Here is a 20,801-nt window from a genome sequence, read left to right on the forward strand (position 1 = left end):
ATTGTTGAAGGGAGCCTGCTGAAGAATTTTAATGCAAATGACTCCATTTCTGTAATTGTAATGCATATTACAATAAAGTCACGAAAAACTCAATTAATTGTATGACTTTGGGAAGTTGTTATTTACGTAGTATACTATGAATGTTTATTCATATATTTTCGATATACCACTATTGACTTTTTCCGACTTTTTCCAACATGCTATACTATGACTGTTTTCGACATGATATACTATGACTGTTTTCGACATAATATACTATGACCGTTTTTCACTTTTTTTGAAATGCTATACTATGACAGTTTTTCACTTTTTTCGACATGCTATACTATGACCGTTTTTCACTTTTTTTGACAGGCTATACTATGACTGTTTTCGACATAATATACTATGACCGTTTTTCACTTTTTTTGAAATGCTATACTATGACAGTTTTTCACTTTTTTCGACATGCTATACTTAGACCGTTTTCACTTTTTTCGACATGCTATATTATGACCGTTTTTCACTTTTTTTGACATGCTATACTAAGACCGTTTTTCACTTTTTTTGACATGCTATACTATGACTGTTTTCGACATAATATACTATGACTGTTTTTTCCTTTTTTCGACAGGCTATACTATGACTGTTTTCGACAGGCTATACTATGACTGTTTTCGACATAATATACTATGACTGTTTTTTCCTTTTTTCGACAGGCTATACTATGACTGTTTTTTCCTTTTTTCGACAGGCTATACTATGACTGTTTTTTCCTTTTTTCGACATGCTATACTATGACTGTTTTCGACTTAATATACTATGACTGTTTTTTCCTTTTTTCGACATGCTATACTATGACTGTTTTTGACTTAATATACTATGACTGTTTTTTTACTTTTTTCGACAGGCTATACTATGACTGTTTTCGACGATTATAGCATGTCAAAAAAAGTCATAGTATAGCATGTCAAAAAAAGCTATAAAAAAGTAATTGTATAGTCTGTCAAATTGTTTTAATACAAAAGTCAAAGTATAGAATGTCGAAAAAAGTCACAGTATAGCATGTCGAAAAAAGTCATAGTATAGCATGTCGAAAAAAGTCACAGTATAGCATGTCGAAAAAAGTCACAGTATAGCATGTTGAAAAAAGTCACAGTATAGCATGTCGAAAAAAGTCATAGTATAGCATGTTGAAAAAAGTCATAGTATAGCATGTTGAAAAAAGTCATAGTATAGCATGTCGAAAAAAATCATAAAAAAGTCACAGTATAGCATGTCGAAAAAAGTCATAGTATAGCATGTCGAAAATGTCATAAAAAGTATAGTATTTCATAAAAAGTCATAGCATTGTATTGTATAAAGCATTGTATAAAAACATAATTTGCATACCCGGAGATTTCCCAGTGATGTCCACCACTTTGACGTTGGCACTCATTTGCAGCAGAGTGTCCAGCAGCTGGTCGGTCTTGCGGTAGAGGGCACTGGAGAGCACTTCAGGACGACCTCCGTCTCTGGAAGGAAGTTTGGTCACGTGAAGAGGAGGAAGAGAGGCGAGCTGAGCGCGCATCTTCTCAGCCTGCAAGCATAAAACAGGGACACAAAAGATCCAGATGTAAACAGCAGCAAAAATGGATCAAGCAGTGACCGAATGTGACGGATTTTAAATGTTTAACACACAATTTGAAGACAAAACCTGCAGTCTCAGTCACTTCCTCCAATCAGTATCTGTCAAACTAGATTTCTGTGGTTTAAAAAAATATTTTTAAAAACCGTAAACGCAAACTTTATTAGTTTGTTTATTTTTCTCATTCTTGATGAATGTAGGTTGCCGTATTTACACTGATTTTGTTATTGAAAAACAGATCATTTCGTTTTGCTCGGTGTACAAAACTAGTGCACACGATCTTGGGGACATTTGTAATATGACTACCACGCCCTCACGATGAACGAGTGAGATGGCGGAGAGATGATTCGTACCTTCAGTCGGTTGTTGTCGTTCTTCAGGTGTTTGATGCAGAGTCTCTGAGCATCAATCTGCTGAGTCAGCAGAGGAGAGTCGATCACCTGGACGCCCGAACCGGCACCGGGCATCACGTTGGCTGCTGGAGTGAAAGAGCAGGTGCCGGTTATGAACAACACCGGACTGAACCCAAACCTCCATTTATACATGGAGCATAAAAAAAACTCCAGCAACACCTTTATAATCTCAATTTAAGACCATGCAAGTAGATGATGTACATGCCAGAGGATGCAGATTTATAGCAATTTTTAAAACCTTTTCTGTCATAAAGGTTTAATAACCGGGTTTCTGCAGGTTTAACAAGAGACTTTAAAGACCGGTTTAATACCACGATCAAACTGTCCAGTATGATGAAAAACCAGTCGTGACAATATGACCACGGGGTGACCGTGGCTAAGTGGAGAGCAGGGCCGCCTTTCATTCAGAGAGTCGGTGGTTCGATCCCCAGCTCCTGCTCTACTAGTCTCATGTCAATGTGTCCTTGAGCAAGACACTTAACCCCAAAATTGCTCCCGTAGCTGCGTCTACGGTATATAGATAGATACTGAATTGTAAGTCGCTTTGGATAAAAGCGTCTGCTAAATGACCATAATGTAATGTAAATGGCCTAAATTTATTTATTCTTTATCTAATTTTCTGTACTTCCTGGCAGTCTATAACAACAACTTCTAATGATATAATTAAATTAACGCAACCTGGATCTGGATAAGCAGCAGATGTATTAATTAGAGTGGTGACAGTGTTTGCTGTAGGTCTGAAGGAGCTCCACAATAAAGGATTAAAAACAGACTCCTGTGCACATAATATCTACAGGAACAGTGTGCATAGACTACCGAAAGCCCCGAAATAAAAACATTCTATAAAAATATTTAAGACCTGCAGAAACCCTAAATAAAACATGGGGTTTTTTTAGCCGTCAAACCATGCACAGTTAAAACATTTAATCCTTTTTTTAAAGAAACATTAGCATGCAGGATCAGAAGCAGATGTCAACACAAGCAGGTGGATACCTTTTTGATCTTCTGCAGAAGGTAACGTAAGAGATTAAGAAGACAAAGAGGAGGGTCAGAATTGTGTTTGCAAAAACTTCTCGGGATAGATTTTTAGTCTGTTAAATTATGTTAATTGCTAAAACTGATGTAAGAATGCAGTATCGTGGCTCCTTCAGAGTGTTGGTAGATGTACATGTCGTGTAGTTCTCCTGCCGCTCACCTCCTGCCACTCCCGTGACGATGGAGGCGATTCCCGACGGGCCGGTTCCTCTGAGCCCGTCGATGGTCGTCTTCGATTGGCTGTTGATTCGCTGCTTCAGCTCGGCCTTCTCCGACTCCAGCTGGTCGATGTCGGCCTGCAGAGCGTCCATCGTCTCCTCGAACTCCCTGCGGAGAGAGGAGGACAACATCGCACAGCTGTAGACATCCGTTACATGAAGAACATGACTTCCTGTCTGAGCCTGCAGTCGGCGGCGGTTCTTACTTTTCTTTCTTCTTCAGCAGAGTCTGGGCCTCGTCCAGTCGAGTCTGAATCTTTTCGACGCGTTCGTCTGCGTCTTTGGACGAACTGTCCAGCTTCTTCTCCAGCAGACTGAGGCGGACGCTCGCCTCGCTCAGCTCCTCTCCCTGAAAACGCACACAAACAGGTTTCATGCAATAAACATGTTTACATTTTTCATTGTTGATTAATCTGGAAACATTTTTTTGATTGATCAATTCATCATTTAGATGTCAGAGGATAAATAAGAGGTTTATCAGAAATGTCTGAGAAGACTAAAGAGTGTTAATACATTCAGCCTGGAACTACAGAACATTTTATATCTATGAAGAAAAAACTAACAATTAACTATCAAAATAGTGGCAGATCAGTCGACTTCTTGCCACAGATTTAATGGGTTTAATAAGAACATCATAACTGACTAATGCTGCATCCACCATTAACTACGAATCTGCTGTCTGTTTCAGAGTGTTCACCCACCTTGATCTTCAGAGACTTCTTCAGCTCTTTGATGACCGTCTCTCTGTCCTCCAGCTTCAAGCCGAGACCTTCGGCGTCGGTGATTTCAGCTCGAAGAGCCGCCGCTCGCAGATCCACAGGTGGAGGGTTCTGATAGACCAACAAGAGCACAACGTCAAAACTGAAACATATCATCTCGTGTCAAAACCAAAACCTGCTGCATTCAACATCTTCAGAGCTGAACAGCCACGTACAGAGCTTGCTCTCGACACTGAATCACCTTGCTTTGAGGCCTCTCTGAGTCGTATTCTCCCTCCTGCATGGCGGTGGCCATCTTGTTCATGGTGGCGATGACCATGCCGCAGGATTGCCGCAGACAATCGTAGGGGTTGGCGCCCTGAGATCCATAAATCTGAAAAACGATGGTGTGCTCGTCAATAACCAGAGCAGATCATTTGTGTTGCTCACTGTGGCTCTTTTTGTCCAACAGCAAGATATTGTAGTCCTTGTTCTGGATTTATCTCTGCTGGTCAGAGTTGCCTTGTTTCCAAAGTACTGTGTATTTACCTGCTCTCCTGTCTTGAACGCCACATCCTCCAGTTTGACGGCTGACAGCCCCTCCTGTTCACCAAGAGGCGACATCATCTGAGCTCCAGCCGCCGCCACTTCCTGCAACACCGCCACCACCCAGGTCAGGTGTTTCCTGCAGTCCGAGAGGGTGTCGCACACCTGCGGTCCGAAGCTGAGAGCCGCCGGGATGCCCGGCGCGTCGGTTCCCGGCATCCTGCGGCGAATCTTCTTGCAGAACTGTCGGATGTCGCTGCAGGACGTCTCCAGGTCCTTCAGCAGCACGGCGAGGTCGGCCTTCTCCTGACCCGCATGCAGGAACGCCCGCAGGCGACCAACCTCCACCGCCATGCAGTCCAAGGCACTCTGGGTAAACTGCACGTGGACACAACAGGTAGCATGTAAAACTGCTGGAGACACCGCTGTTCAAGCCGCTAAATACACAGATATAATCATATTATCTGCAGGTGAGAAATGTGACGTAACCAGATGGAGGAAGTGGTCGTAGTCTGTATTTTTTTCTGCGTACAGATGTTGCTACTCACTCTGATGTGATCAGCCAGCTGCATGGTGCAGTCCTCGTTCTGATCGGCCAGGTGGATGCTGTACAGGTGCTGAGAAAGGAGTCGTGTTGTAGATGAGAGTGAGTTCACATACTGAAAAACATCTCTTATGTTATCACAAACACATCAACACTGGCGGTGTGATGTTCATACATGAAACTTTATTTTGTAATACAAATGCGACTGTAGAAGAAAATTTGGTTTTTACTGCTTAACAGAAGATTCGCAACTAAAATAATAATTAAACAAAAAATAAAACAGTGTGTGTGTGTTACGTGTGTGTGTGTGTGTGTGTGTGTGTGTGTGTGTGTGTGTGTGTGTGTGTGTGTGTGTGTGCGCACCTGATAGTATTTAATGGCCTTGGTGAGCGGCTCCACGTTGACCGTCTCGTCCAGCTGGTCTTTGTGCAGCAGGTCGATGAGGAAGTCCAGAGAACGTTCGTGGACGCTCATCTCCGGGTACAGAGAGCCGATCTTCTTATAGACATCCACACTGCACTGATCCAGAGCCCTGAGTCAGACACACACACACACACACACACACACACACACACACACACACACACACACACAAGATGAAGTTGCACTCTCTCCCCGCTGTGTATATCTTTGATGCAGGTGAAACTTACTGCTCGTATTTGTGCAGCGTGGCCTGCAGCAGACTCAGCGAGTAGACCAAACCGCCAGCGAAGCTCAGCTGCTCCCCGACGGCTCCCTTCAGCCCGGCTCGGTCCACACAGTTCTCGTTCAGGTCAAACTTCTCCTGGGCCTGTTTGCTGATCAGCTCCGCCTGCAAACACAAATAAGGTCAATTTTAAAAAAAACAAACCTTTAAAGAATATATTTGAAGCCTCTTTTAAACAATCTCAGTTTGAAATTTGTTCTTTCCGAATAGATTTGGGTGTTTAAAACAGTAAACTGCGTGGCGCTCACCTTGCAGATGAGTCTGGGCATGAGCAGCAGCACCAGGATGCAGTCGTGGTCTCCGCCATGGCGAAGGAAGGACTCGGGCATGAAGGAGGTCAGAAGAGAAACTTGTCTGTTGGCCTGACCCACCTCCATCTTCCTCAGCTCCATCTCAATCGCCTAAACACACACACACACACACACACACACAGCGTAGAACTAAAATCACACATTTGACAGTTTAGAAATCAGTTAACAAACATAAAAAATAATATGCTTTAAAAAGTTTGAACTTTCCAACCTCTAAACTCACAGAAAACCAAAAGAAAGTGTTAAAAAAAAGGGCATTCAGGTTGACACTGAATCACATTAAACGTTATCCCACCACGGAGATCTACTCCTCATTCAGACCAAACAGCTCTTATTGACCTTGGCATAGGCCTTCGTCTCTGCAAACTTAATCTTGAAATCAAACATCTCTGCCGGCGCCTGCTGCTGCAGCTCTGCTGAGGCTTCCTGCTGGCTGGTCAGCTCTCTGTTCACCTCCTGCAGCAAGGAAGAAGATCACCAAACAGGAAACAACACGTATGAGCAACACGTATGAGCAACACGTATGAGCAACACGTATGAGCAAACCACGTGCTGCGTGTTAGCCGCGTGTCCGTACCTGCAGATGAGCCGTGAGCTCGCGGTATTTCTTGATGGTCTGCTGGTAATCAGCGACGGTCTCCTGCGCGGCCTCCACGTGTTTCTCGGACTCTCGGACTTTCGAGGCGCCGAGGTCCAGCATCTCCCTCAGCTCCAGCTCCGTCTCTCTGGCGTTCTCCTGCAGCTCGTCGTTCATCTCGTTTATAGCTTCCTGAGCGGTGGAGACGACAAAACACCATCTATCTAAAAACATGTGTCTCCGTGTTGGTTTTATCCTAACATCTTTATTATTACGATGATTATGATTACTTTTGGCCGAGACAATGACAGACCGGTTATTTGTTCCGACCGAGGTTCAATGAATAACAGAGGTGGACTAACTAAAATACTATTAGTGGCCTTCATATTTAAACCATAATTCAAATAGCAACTGAACAAAAACAACCAGCAGAGGGCAGCACATACAATGAATGACTTTGGCTCATATCAATGATGAAATGAGTCAGCAGACTGATTCACTTTAACTTCCTCTGACCTCCCATAGCGGCATTAATACACACGGAGATGATGAGCAGGACTCTTGTCATTAGTGTTGTATTATTTAAATTAACAAGCTTATCTCTCATATTTAACTTCATTTAAACTCAATGAACTGATGGTTTCCACTCACCAGGTCAGTGACCGTCTCTCTCATCTCCCTGACTTTCTCCTCCAGGTCCAGGTTCCTCTCTGTCAGCATCTCCACCATCTCCTCCGCCCCCAAAGCTGCATCCACCTGAGACACAGCACCTCCTCCTCATCATCATCATCATCATCATCATCATCATCCTCATCCTCCTGGCGGCCTGCAGACTGATTTATGTCACTGCAGCAGCGCAGCAGCACCGACCTGTTCTTTGAGCTCGTCGATGGTCTTTTCTGCCACCGTCATCTCCTCCTGCAGTTTTTCCTTCTGGCTCCTCAGAGTGTCCAGCTCCACGTTCTTCTTCTCCATCTGCTTCTGCAGCTTCACGTGTTCCTGCTTCTCCGACGACGACAGGTCGCGCATCCTGAAACACAAGAGAAAACATCCAAACCTTTGGTATTAAAGAAAAACACTGGAATCCACATACTAGTCTACAACTACTACACTGCAAAAAAGAAATGTAGTATTTGAACAAAAACCCTGAGAAGCAATGAGAAAATAAGTCTGATCTAAATTATTTTGTCATGACTTAAAGGGATAGTACGGATGTTTTGAAGTGGGGTTGTATGAGGTACGGGACCAACAGCAAAACATGTTTTACACATAAAAAAAAAATCAACTATTTAGAACATTGAGATGTGTGCACTTCAGCCTCTTGTGGCCAAAATGAGTATTACAAAAACAAACCCTTCCATTTTTCTTTTTCTTTTTAAATTACATTTTAAATAAACCTAAAAAGAATGAAAGATGATCCTGGCACAGGAATAAGGAACAATAAATAACAATTGAGATCAGACTTTGAAAATGATTCATCAGAATCTCAGAGCTCGTTACCAGAGATGAAGATCATGTAGTCGAGCTTGATTGTTTGATGTGTGGAGTAAAAGTGTGTTGTTGTTAAGATTATGAGTCTTTGTTTTGTTAATGCGAGACGTTTATATAAAGAAATGTAAATAAAATTGTAATAAATTTTAAACAAATATAAAAAGATTAGAATTGATTAGAATCAAGAATTTTGGTGAATTTCGGTCTCTTCTCTCTTATCCCGATTCATCGTCAACTTAAATGAAGCAACACACACCTGACCAGTGCTTCCTTCAGCCTCCCGTTCTGCTCTTCCAGCTGTTTCACATGGTAACTGGACGCAGCACCATCCGAACCTGTGAGAAACCCAAAAAAACACAACTGAGCTCTACAGCATCCTGTGGTATTTATTAAACTTCCTCTTCTTTTTTTTTCCTGCAGCGGTTTGAAAAGACTTCTAATTTATGTCACCAAACGACACTTCATGAGAGATTGCCAAAAGAGACAATGACGAGTTTTAATTAGACAAATGGCACCTGTGGGTTGGCTCTGATAACCGTTTTGGATAAAATCTCCCGTCCGCTCTCACATGCGGGGTTAAGAACGTGTAGCACAGATGATGAAACATGTCTTCATGTCTGCGTCTCAGCCCGACCTTTCTCCTCGATCTCGTGCTTGAGGATCTCCAGGTCCATGGTGAGCTCGTCCACTTTCTCCTTGTGGGAGTCGACCTCCAGCTGCAGAGACTCCGCCCTCTCCTCGGCCATCTCCTTATCCAGTGTGGCCATCTCGATGGCATCCGCTGTGTCCGACATCTCCTCCATGTAGTGCTCCTTCGCCTCCAGGGCTTCTTTTGCCTCCTACACACAGTACACATAGTATGCATAGTTAGTTATGTACACTTGTCTATATAGTCGTGATACGATCTTTAAAACCTGCAAGGAAATGTTTTTCTCTTTACGCATTCTTTTTCTGCAATTCACTGCTCGTTTGTGTCTTTAAATGAAGTTAATTCTCCATTTAAAGGCAGTATTATATTGATTAAGAGGTGTGGTTGTCCATTCTGCCTTAAAGGAAATAATAATCTGTAAACGATTACTTTAGTGTGGGTTTGTGTCTCCTCCACCCTGATCTGTTCTTGGAATAAAAACATGATTGCCTTTTATATTTATTAATATAAAAACGACATAGTTAAGGAGAGTTATGTTAGCTAATTGTTACATTTAGTGCATTGTTTTGTTTTCTGACCAAAACCATATATTTTGTTCTTCCCTATTAAAAATTTACAATGAAATCTTGGTTTTAGTATTTCTCTATAACATTAGACTAAATAAGAAAGAATCAAAGTTCACGAAAAACATCATTCCTGCACAACTTGTTAACATATAGTTTACACATTTGACTATTACTCGTCTGAATACCACAGCATTATATTATACATGATATCATATTCCTATATCTACTATATCTACTCATTGATCTGCTGCCTCTCACCCTCTTGGCCTCTTTGAGTTGCTTCTGCAGCTCGGCCTGCTGCTCCTGCATCTTCGTCTTCCACTCCTGCAGCTGCTCCAGCTGGATCTTGTGCTTCTCCAGCTCCTTCAGCTTGGCCTTGTCCTCCGTCCGCTTCATCTTCAGCGTCTCCAGCTTCTCCTCCAGGTCCTTCACCTGAACACGCAGCGCCTCCTCCTCCTGTATGCAGGGCGATACGAAAGCAGGACGGAGGACGGAGGAGGAGATGGTGAAAAGGAGGATATTTGAAAATGGAGGACAGACGGGAGAAGATGGAGATATTTCATTCGTAATCACACATGTTTCATCTTTTTATGTATTAGGAAGCTTTAATCTCACTTGCCATGCAGTGAGTGGAGAAAGTCAGCATTGAGACGCACACATGCCTCGTCGGGAAGGACACACCTAATATATGCGCTTATACACATTGAACACGCACTACTGGAGAGCAGGAGATCTTTTAATCTAATCCTGAAATAAAGACATCCAGCCTGTGAACAGAGACAGCGGCATCTCACACACAGCAATTAAAGACTGGAAGTCACACCTTCGGCAGCTCGTTAAAACGTTAGTGAGAGAAACAACACTTCAATATTAAGTGCAAAGAAATCTTCACATCACGCCACATCACTGCACCTGTGTTTCCAATGTGACGTCCTCCTGAGGGGACAAAATATGAATCAGACTGACTATGTTCAAATAAAAATTTTAAATTAAAAACCAGACGGCAGCTGACTTTTACTAAATGTTTAAATGTTAATTTGTGATATTTAACTACAAATTAAAAGTACAGTTCCAGTGATTCAACCTGTGCACTGTTCAACAAAGAGTTCACAGACAATGAAGCAACTTCACTAGAGCAAATTGATTAATGTTTGGTCATCTTAATCATGCTTAATTAGTACTTTTCCATTTTTACACAAAGAGGAAATTATAATAAATTATAATAAATATAACGTGTGACATCAGATCTCACTAAACTAAACATTACAAATGTACATCAAAATGTTTTTCCTGAAATGTAATACTATTTTTTAAAGATTTATTTGGAGCCTTTTTGTCACCACACACATTTTATTTTATTTTTCCCAGCAGTAAGCAGCGCCTCCCATGTTCTTTGTGCTTTGCATTGTGGGAGAACGGTGTGCATCGACGGCACACTCAAAAACAAGCCTATTAAGCGTCCATAATGTCTGCTTTGAGTATACTTCATTATTTTATGTTTCCTTATGTATTTTAAGAACCCAGTTAAAGCCGTGGGCTCTTCTTAAGACACCAACACAAACTGACAGCTGTGTGAAAAAAGCCTGAATATTTAGAGGAGCCGTGGAAAAGCAAATGTCACATCTGCTTTAACTCCCACACTTCTGCTCTCTTAAGACGTCTTTGATGTTGTTGGCACGATGTGTCACGCGTCATGTGTCATGTGTCATGTGTTATGTTATGTGTTATGTATTATGTATTATGTGTTATGTGCCGTCCTTACTCCAGATAACAGACATGTAACTATTGTTGTTTATGGAGCAAAATGTTTCATCATAGCTGGAATTAGTCACCTGTTTCCTATCTGTAAAACCTAGAAATCTGAAATGTAAGCACTTACGTTATGAATGCACCTTGTCCTAAAATTAATCAGCAAGCTGCCTTTCCCTGTAACTACTCCCACAGCTTGATGTGTTTTCAAAGCGGATCGCTGACCTTGCTGGGGATGGGGGCCGGAGGGTTTCCTGGGGAGTGGAGGGTGGGGATGACCGGAGCAGCCAGAGGGGTCTGGGCCGGCGTGCTGGGCTCGCTGCTGCTCATCTCCCCGGCGGAGGCGGAGGCCGAGCCGGACGCGGTGCCCTTCCCAGAGGCAGGTCGGCTGGGCTGCTGAAAAAAACAAAACAAGGGGAAGAAACAATGAGACAAAAACACATGACTACGTCTTTAATGGAAAGATTCTACTGTCTGATGATGCTTTAATGGACACAACGGAGGTCCCTCACTGCATGTTGACATGCATTTAGCATTCTGGTTAACACTGAACATGAAGTAAAGCTGGCTGTCTCTGATAATATGTGTGCAGGTGTGTTTGTTGTTCCTCAACATCTCAGCCACTCGCTTGTTTCTGTGCAGACCGAGTCCCATCAACGCTTTAGCTTCAGGCTGGATTTAACTTCTCCACCAGATCTCAGATAATGAAAAATAACAGAAACGATACGAGACTTTCCTTTTATTTCTGTGTTGAACATTATTTACCATAATATGTTTGGTTTTTCTGTATGTAAGTAACTTGCAAATAAAGCAGGAAGTGATCAGAAACCTGGATCCAGATTATGACGTTTACATGTGCAACACATAACCAGGATGCTAATCTTCATGTCAACACACTCATTATAAAAACACTTAATGCAAACTAGCATTAGTAGCAGCTAGCAGATGCTAACTTACATTATTTATTTTGCTTTATTAGTCGCTATAAGAGGCTAACCTTTTCCAGAAACCTACACATTGTCACGTTACATTTGAACTTTTATTTGCTAACTGACAATTCTTGACCTTCATGATGACCCGATTTAGGACGCAAATACAAAACTAAAGAATGGAACTAATTAAAACAACAACAAAAAAAGGACACAACAGTAACTACACCTGCTGCAGCAGAGAAACACTTGATGGGGAAAAGAAACAGTATTTGTGATGTTAATATAAATGTAAAGCAAAGTGCATCACTCACACGAACACACAAACTACTTCATGAAGTAAAACAACAATCAAACCAAATCATTCAAAGTGATAGAAATGAGAAGGCCTGCAGACTTTGAGGACTGGGCTCACCTTGGGCCTTCTGGCCGTGGTCTGAAGTGGAGAGGAAGGAGGAGAAGAGGAGGAGGAGGAGGAAGAGGAGGAGGAGGAGGAGGAGGAGGAGGAGGAGAGGAGGAAGTGGAAAAAGGTTAAAGGGCAGCAGAGGAGGAGAGGAGGGAAGGGAAGGAAACAAACAGCCAGGGTTAGTGATTCAAGGCAAAGTTAATTTCAAATCACAGACAACAGGACAAGATGGTTGCATGAAACTGACGATAAAGACCTTTAAAAAGCTCCACAATGAACCCGTCATCACGTGACCTCCCTACAGACCTCTACTCTGTCGTTTTCCCTCTCCTCTCTCTTGTCCCAGCTGGTCTCCAGGGCCTCGTCTCCCCCCCCCCCCCCCCCCCCCCCCCACGTGACCAAAACTCCTCAGAAACAACATGGACACTGAGACTGGTACGGCCAACCGGGACCTAAATGACTGCTTGCTTTGTGTCTCGCACAGACGAGGACGAGGTTCACCGGAGCCCGATTCTGTCGCGCTACACTTGCGCTGCGATAATAGCTCGTCACCCCCGCTGCACAGAGACACGTCCTCACTTTGCTCTCACGTCACTCCAGAGAGTCCTGGGCTACATTGTTTTAATGAAACTGCTTGGAGAAGGAGACATTCACCATGAAGGACACCAAAGAGCATCCCGAAAAAAGAGAGACGATCTCACAATGTATTCTGAGAAGACTGTAACTCTATACGGATACATTTCATAGATGATATGGTTTCTAGATCGATGAAATCATATATAAACATGTATGTGTGTGTAAGGCTGGAAATCAATTCCACAGTATACCCTCCCATATTTCAATCAACTGATTGATTCAACAAATCATGGTTGCAGCTCTAGATCACATGATATTCACCAAGTGGAGTTTGCACGAATTTGTTCTGTAGATGTTCAATGAATATTAGTAATAATTCATTACTTTATATCATGCAATTTCCAAGAAAGTTTCTTGGAAAGTAATTTGGTATTAATTAGAAAGAAGGTCTGAAAGCTCCGTCTAAACCCAAAGAACATAATCATTAATTTATTGCTTCATATCTGCTAAAATCTTCACTTTCTTGCATGTTCAGCTTTAGCAGTTGATTGTAATTATTGATTAGAAGTGTGATGATTGAACATGAGCTGATTGGGTCCCTGTAGTTTCAAATTACATTGTTCTTTCCAGGAAACTCATCAGGACATTTTCAGACCTGTAAAATGAAGCGCAACTTAAATATAGATGATTAAATAATGAATAAATATTCAATATTTTGAGCAAAAATAGCCATATAAGCTTATAGATGTATATTGAGGAAAGTCAACTCTCTCTCTCTCTCTCTCTCTCTCTCTCTCTCTCTCTCTCTCTCTCTCTCTCTCTCTCTCTCTCTCTCTCTCTCTCTCTCTCTCTCTCTCTCTCGAGCACGGCCGTCACTTTGGCTAGTTGTCGTTCTTTATTGGATTAGAGCCGGACCATTCAGCAGAAATTAGCCCGAGCGAACAGCTGTACCAAATCAGAGCTGACAGCCCTCTTAAGCCACACAGCCGTGCTGTAGATACGAGAACAGGCTGTACTGAAATGCTACATCTGCAACCAAGAGTGAAATCATGTGATTCCCCTCTGATGGACAAAATAAAAATCATTCAGCTCGTAAAAAAAGGGCTTCTGCATGATGAAGAAGCCAAATAAAAGATAAAAGCTTGTGCTGTACACAGAGACACGACTGCACACACATGTATAGGCGTGGAATAATTCTGCACAAATCAGTGCTCAGCAAAAGATAAACTGACAAAATGATCAAATACGGTCACAACCAAGCTGCAGCTACGCTTCTACTTCCAAACTGGCGATATCAGATATCGCTTGAGAGGAAATAAAAAGGGCAATTCCCACCAAAATGAAAAGAGGAAGTGAAACTTTACAGCAGCCCTGCCAACAAAACGATGAACGGTGACGACAACAACAACAACAACAACATCCTAACAGATGAGGACGATCATATGGAGTTCTGTACCTTCCGGGGTGCAGGAGTCTGTCTCATCATATTTGCAAGAGAAGAAGACACACACACATACACAGTCACCAAGAAATACACACACACACACACACACACACACACACACACACACACACACACACACACACACACACACAGGAAGGGGATAAAACAGGTAAAGATGTTCGATCCACAGAGACCAGGGCAGACAGACAGACAGCTGAAGCCGAACAGACAGACAGGCAGCCGCTCAGGCCGGGAAGCTGCAGTGGTGGAAATGGCCGCAGCGATTTCTTCCCAGGCTCCCCCTCCCTTCCTCTGTCCTCCTGCTATCGTCCTCCTTTATGTCCTCCTTCTCAGCTCCTCTCATAATCCTCAGTCGGCGCCTCCCTCTCCTTTCTCCCCCGCTTACGACTCGGACGTCTCGCTGCCGAGAGCCTCCCGACCTGCTTCTGCTCACAAGGAGACGCCTCGCATCCCCTAACCTTCCTCTCCTCCCCTCCTGTCTCACCCCCCCCCCTTCCCCTTTCTCACTCTGCTTATTGTGATTTTCCAGCCCAGCCAATGCCCTGCTCCCGCATTACATCACTGTGCAGCCTCCTCCCTCCCTCCCTCCTCAACCCACTCGTTACCACAGACAGACGGGGGGGGGGACGGGGAGTGAGACGGTGTGTGACATGGGACAAACAGAGGATGTGAGACGACGGAGGTGAGAGAGGAAAATGAGCAGCAACGCCGATGCAAGCCTCTCTTGTCACCTAGCAACACTCAGAGCTCTCCCACGGCTCGTTAGAATGAGGAAGCTGGTCTGTAACACAAATTAAAAAGTCTTAAAAACTTAATTTTATCATTTTTAAATGATCTGCCCCTTCTTCCTGAAGCAATGTACAGAGGGACTAATTATTTTTGTAGAACTGAAGTCCATTTTAAAGGATATTTAGATTCTAGATGTTTAGTTTTACTTATTTTTGATAGTTTATATCTGTTTATGTTCTTTTTATCTATTAATGTAATGATGCTTTTAAGCTCTTTTTCAGTTTTAAAATAGCCACGATTAAGACTCAAACTAAACGGTAGTCCTGAGCTTTAGATGTAATACTGACTGTAGTAAAAAGAGGGATTTTAGTATAAAAAGTGAGTTAATAGGTCAGTTCATTCCTTGAGCCGTTTGAGTAGCTTTCTTAATATCTTCCTCTGCTCCACTAATCTCCTTCTCTGCACCAACGGCAGGGCGACAGAGGATGTAAGAGGATTAATTAAATGGGAATACTCTGATTAGCTGTGAGCTTTAAACCTGAAATACTTTCACATTGTGGGCGAGAAAACGTTAAAGAGCGGTAAATAATTTGAGATGGCTGTGATGAAACTCGGCTATATAGTGAATACAGCGAGGTTGCTTCTCTTTGTCGGATTATATGATAAAGAATTGATTATTAGGAGAAAGACTGAAGCAGAACTTCAGAGTTCAGGCTGCTGAAGCGGAGAGAGGGAACTGTTTACATGTATCCGTTACAGAGACATCTGTCCTGCTGAAATATTCAACATCTCTCTCTGCAGCACGCCGACTAAGTGCTGCTCTGAGACGACTAACGCTGAAGTGATGGGGTGAGACAGACGGAGAGGATGGTGGGGTGTGTGGAGATGTATCAGGTTCCTGCTTTACCAGCACACACACACACACACACACACACACACACACACACACACACACACACAGTGGGAGGGTTGCTGCCTCCGAGGTCACGGCTCCGCAGCCTCCAGCAGGATGACGAGGGGATGAAATGAGCGCTCGGGAAGCAGAAACGCAGCATCAGCCGACGCGCTCGGCTTGCACTGACCGAGCAGAGCGGTGGCTGTTATTTCACGCACTTGGCGAAACTGGAGAGAGACGCGTGATGCGCGAGGAGTTTATCGCAGCCGACAGCAGTAAAAGGACAAGAGTCAAAGTGGGTCGTTTTGAAAGCTGTGCACACTTTGTCCCTCTCACTCGTCAGCAACAGAAAAAAAAAAAAAAAAAAAAGTGTCGACGACGAGAAACAACACACTGAAATGAAAACAGACTTCACAATGATCATAATCTTATTAATATGAAGAAAAAGAATAACGAATTAAGCTTTAATTTACTAAATTGATTCACATTGTATTTGTTATTTTATAAATTAATGTATTAATGTATTCATTCATCTACTCATTCATCTATTCAATTATTTATTAATTTATTCATTCATTCATTGATCTATTTACCTATCCATCTGTCTATCTTTTTATCTATTCATTCATTCATTCATCTATCTATGTATCTTTATCTATTTATTCATTCATTTATTTATTCATTCATCTATTTACCTATCCATCTATGTATCTGTCTATCGTTTTATCTATTCATTCATTCATCTATATATAAATCTTTCTACCTATCTTTTTATCTATTTATTCATTCATTCATACATTCATTTATTATTGAACACTTTGTGGTTCCATCAATACATCACGTCCCTTTTCTTTAAAATAAAAGACTGGATAATAAATCAATGTGTTTTTGCTCCTATGACTTTAACTGAAGCTACAGATTTCTTCACTTTGAGGTGAACTATTGAAATTAGAGGACAGTTCACCCTTCTTTTATATTTTCTGTCTCGTCTGTCACAAGGATGAATCATCTGTTCTGAAGGTCCTCTGTGACATTTAACTGCCCACATTGCTCAGTGAGACCTGCACAGAGAGGAGAACGTTCCGGCCTGCTGGTCGGGACTGAACCGAGCTCCTGAGGTTGAACGGGAGACGATAAAGTAGACCCGAGCTGACGGGAAATCCATCCTCTGCAGCAGCTCTGCTCTCTGCAGGTGGAGTTTCACCTCGGTCACCGCCTGACATTTATCAGCATGAATGAGTCAGCGGAGGAAGATTATTAAACAGAACTGAACCGAGTCGTGATGAATCCCGGGGGGGGGGGGCAACATAACATTCACAATATATTATATTCATGCGTTATATTCTGATGGCGTCTCATTCGACAGTAGACAGTAAGACGGATGCAATAAGACAACGGTCCCCAAATTCTGTCTGCAGCAAACAATTCTATTTGAATGAATCTGAACCTTCAAGGAATCTGGTGATTTTTTATGATTCATTGATTAATCTGTCAGTGTAAAAATATAACAAAAAATGTACGTCTTACAAAGATATTTAATTTACAAATCATATAAACTGAGAAAAGTAGCAAAAACAAACATTTTGAGAGAAATATTTTGCATTTTTACTTAATAAATGACCAAAGCGGAATCGATCCATTATCAACATTGATGACCTTTATATTCCTGTTGATGGACTTATACCGACCCCAGACCAGCCCCATATATCACGTCTTAATGCGTCATTTTACTTTTACAAGAAAACGAAGTGGTGAAGCTGACGGCATTGAATGTCACAAACCCTACGTTTACATGTTGTTGAGAGCTTAGCGCTGAATGTCATGGGAGTAAGATGACTGTTGGTTCAAACATGAAGGTACAAAATAACCACTAAAACAAAGATGATCTGTAAAAATGTGTCGGTACGACACAGGAGAACTGCTGCCAAGCTCGTGACTTCAGCATGCAGACCAACAAACAGAGCAGAGCAGAGCAGAGAGCACGGTGAGGTGAGGTCAGCTGACAGGAAGTGGACACGCGTTGTCGCCTCTCGCTCGCTTCATTCGCTCACATCAACACAGAGCGGCTCGGCAACAAGACCACGGCTTTGGGCGGTGTGTGGCGAGGTGTGAGGGATCATGGGTAAAAAAAAAATTCAAAAAATGAGCGACGAGGCCCGTTTTGCCATGCAGCGGCGAGGTCACTACAGTCATCAACATAACACCACCACTGTACGGAGGTTAGAGAAACATGCACAACCTTTTTGGGCTTCACTCCTCGCTGCGTGGGTCGGAGGAAAGAAGGGAAGGAAGTGAGGAAAGGAAGAGTTTGTCAGAGGCATGCTGGAGGGGACGGGGGGGGACGGGGGGGGGACGGGGACGGGGGGGGGGGGACTGAGGTGAGTCGGTGCTCCTCGATGGCGGATCAAAGACCTCCATCAAATAAACACTTCATTCACTTTCATTCAGCTCATTTTCACACAAACTGCACACAGACAGATCTTAATAGAAATGTGTCATTATAGTAACATATACTATGACGGACATACTGCATAAATCATTGTTTCCACTTGGTTTTTCACACACTGACTACTTTTATTATATATATATATATATATATAATATCTCACATATGCAGACGATTGGCGAATAAAACACATTATAATTCTAATATCTATTTTTCCCCTGGTCTCTCTTTTTCCTCTTAATAAATGAGACTCAATGAGACTTGTTTTTAAATAATGAATAGAATAGAATAAAGAAAATATCAACTGTAACATTATGAACAGGTTGACATTTAATCCTGAATCCAATAGAACCTGGACTGACTTCAGAATGAATTTGTTAAAGTTTATTAACGAATAATTACCTCACTAATTATCTAAAGCTGAGGAGAATTGAAGTCTGTTAAACTCCAGGTCCTCCATCCTTCAGAAATTATTCATCATTATTATTCATCTTTTGCCTAAACATGGTGCAGTTCAGGGTTGAACCACACTGCTCTACTGAGAACAATCACAGCCGCTGTGATGTTAAGAGACAAACATGTTCATTTCATTCTTAAAAACAAATAGCAGTTAAATTGGTATAAGTAGGATTTCAGTGTAAAGTAACTACTCTCACTCTCCTTTCACTAAATAAATAATCTGTCGATGCGTCACAACACACAGCATGAGTATCTATATATACTGTATATACAGTGTATTTATAAGTAAACGTCGCCCTCTGCTGGTCAGATATGAAAACAGAACCTTCAGCTCTGATTTGGTTTGGCAGTTTGTCTAATTTGATAAACTCACAAAGATTATTTAGGATTATCTAAAAGAAAATGTTATTTCTTATCAATTTAAGTTTAAAATCTGTATTTCAATTATGAACAGAGATTCTTCTCCATCCTTTTACAGCCATATAAAAAGAAGAGTTAACCTCACGGTTTATATATTTAAGTGTATGTATATTACTGCTGTGTACTGTAAATTACTACTTCTACATTGCAGATTGTCAGCGTGTCTCTACTTCAGTGTCAACAACTACTGCACAATTAATGCACTCAGAGAGTGACTCTCTTTTAGACTGAATTAAAACATACTATTGGAATAAATTAATTCACTATAGAATAACATAAATGCCAATATACTAATTGAAGAGCTACAAAGCATCTCAACACACGGTCACTTCAAACACAACCTGTGAAAAAAGAAGAACTTCTTTGATAAAGACTGAAACAGCAGAGCAGGTGTGGCGACAGCAACACACGGGTTTACTCTAGATAACATAGAGTGTGTGTGTGTGTGTGTGTGTGTGTGTGTGTGTGTGTGTGTGTGTGTGTGTGTGTGTGTGTGTGTGTGTGTGTGTGTGTGTCTCTCCAGGTGTGCTTCGCCTTATTTGCTCCTGATTTCCTGCAGGAGAACTTTGTGTCGCAGCGTTATCCGACTCACCAGTTTAGTGGACTTGGGCGTCTCCAGGATCTCTGAGGAGATAAAAAAAAAACAAAGAAAGTGAGAAACATAAGTAAATATTATATTATGATCAGAGTTCATCATCTTTAACAAGGTGTAAAGTCCCACAAAGATCCTGGTGCAAACAGATTAAGGCCAACATGGCTTATTGTCCTTCCACCACGCCGACACGGACACCTTCAGAGACTCAGTCGGATGTGGAACAATCAGCTTGAGCAGAAAGTAACTGTGTCTTGGGGAATGGAGCGTAAAGCATATAAAGGTCTAAGAGAGTCGTTTGGTACTTCACACCTGTGATTTGTCACGCCGACAATCTAACAAGGTCGCACCTCGTAAGATTTCTGAATCACTTTCAGCACAAGTCTGAATTAAATGCCAAAGACTGCTGCAGCATTAAGAGAGCACAACAACCGAAACTAAATCTGTTTGATGAAGTAGGAAACATTTAGGAACCCTGTGGACCATTTTAAGATATTGAGACGTTCTTCAGTCTATAAAAACGATATTGTTCCTCGCGGAGTGTCGTTCATCTCAACTCCAGATTAATACACGAATATCCAGCAAAACATTTTACATGCAGCGGAAATAAATTAAATAATAAGAGTCGAAACGTAACGTCGTGTCTCTTTAATAACGTAAATTATGATGTAAATATTAAAAAACTCACTTTAATCTTATGAATTTTGTTTTGTTAATTTGTTGTAATTATTTTCAATATTTTCAAACTCCTGTGTTTTGGATTTTAATTATTTTT

The 20,801-nt window shown here is 41.9% G+C and overlaps 1 protein-coding gene across 11 annotated transcripts in view; it reads right to left on the minus strand.

The window, feature by feature from the left end:
* dctn1b (dynactin 1b) overlaps positions 1 to 20,801 on the minus strand; it is a 40,444-nt gene that overhangs the window by 9,314 nt on the left and 10,329 nt on the right. For 2 of the 11 annotated variants that reach the window (XM_068717592.1, XM_068717583.1), the window contains exons 4-27: positions 20,027 to 20,058; positions 18,349 to 18,369; positions 14,477 to 14,494; positions 12,454 to 12,474; positions 11,335 to 11,505; positions 9,619 to 9,816; positions 8,780 to 8,984; positions 8,402 to 8,480; positions 7,525 to 7,684; positions 7,306 to 7,410; positions 6,655 to 6,846; positions 6,417 to 6,533; positions 6,015 to 6,167; positions 5,711 to 5,871; positions 5,424 to 5,592; positions 5,065 to 5,133; positions 4,520 to 4,894; positions 4,233 to 4,364; positions 3,974 to 4,102; positions 3,479 to 3,621; positions 3,215 to 3,381; positions 3,013 to 3,024; positions 1,960 to 2,081; positions 1,372 to 1,558 (exon numbers count right to left, since the gene is read on the minus strand). In XM_068717592.1, the coding sequence (XP_068573693.1) occupies positions 1,372 to 1,558; positions 1,960 to 2,081; positions 3,013 to 3,024; positions 3,215 to 3,381; positions 3,479 to 3,621; positions 3,974 to 4,102; positions 4,233 to 4,364; positions 4,520 to 4,894; positions 5,065 to 5,133; positions 5,424 to 5,592; positions 5,711 to 5,871; positions 6,015 to 6,167; positions 6,417 to 6,533; positions 6,655 to 6,846; positions 7,306 to 7,410; positions 7,525 to 7,684; positions 8,402 to 8,480; positions 8,780 to 8,984; positions 9,619 to 9,816; positions 11,335 to 11,505; positions 12,454 to 12,474; positions 14,477 to 14,494; positions 18,349 to 18,369; positions 20,027 to 20,058 (3,138 nt within the window). Of the gene's footprint in view, positions 1 to 1,371; positions 1,559 to 1,959; positions 2,085 to 3,012; positions 3,025 to 3,214; positions 3,382 to 3,478; positions 3,622 to 3,973; positions 4,103 to 4,232; positions 4,365 to 4,519; positions 4,895 to 5,064; positions 5,134 to 5,423; positions 5,593 to 5,710; positions 5,872 to 6,014; positions 6,168 to 6,416; positions 6,534 to 6,654; positions 6,847 to 7,305; positions 7,411 to 7,524; positions 7,685 to 8,401; positions 8,481 to 8,779; positions 8,985 to 9,618; positions 9,817 to 11,334; positions 11,506 to 12,453; positions 12,475 to 14,476; positions 14,495 to 18,348; positions 18,370 to 20,026; positions 20,059 to 20,801 lie in introns of all 11 variants that reach the window. The other 9 variants (XM_068717584.1, XM_068717582.1, XM_068717589.1 and 6 more) reach the window with 9 other exon arrangements.

Source organism: Cebidichthys violaceus, unplaced genomic scaffold, assembly GCF_023349555.1.
Source record: "Cebidichthys violaceus isolate CVI_PGR_0920_01 unplaced genomic scaffold, fCebVio1.0.p SCAF_22, whole genome shotgun sequence".
Taxonomy (NCBI): domain Eukaryota; kingdom Metazoa; phylum Chordata; class Actinopteri; order Perciformes; family Stichaeidae; genus Cebidichthys; species Cebidichthys violaceus.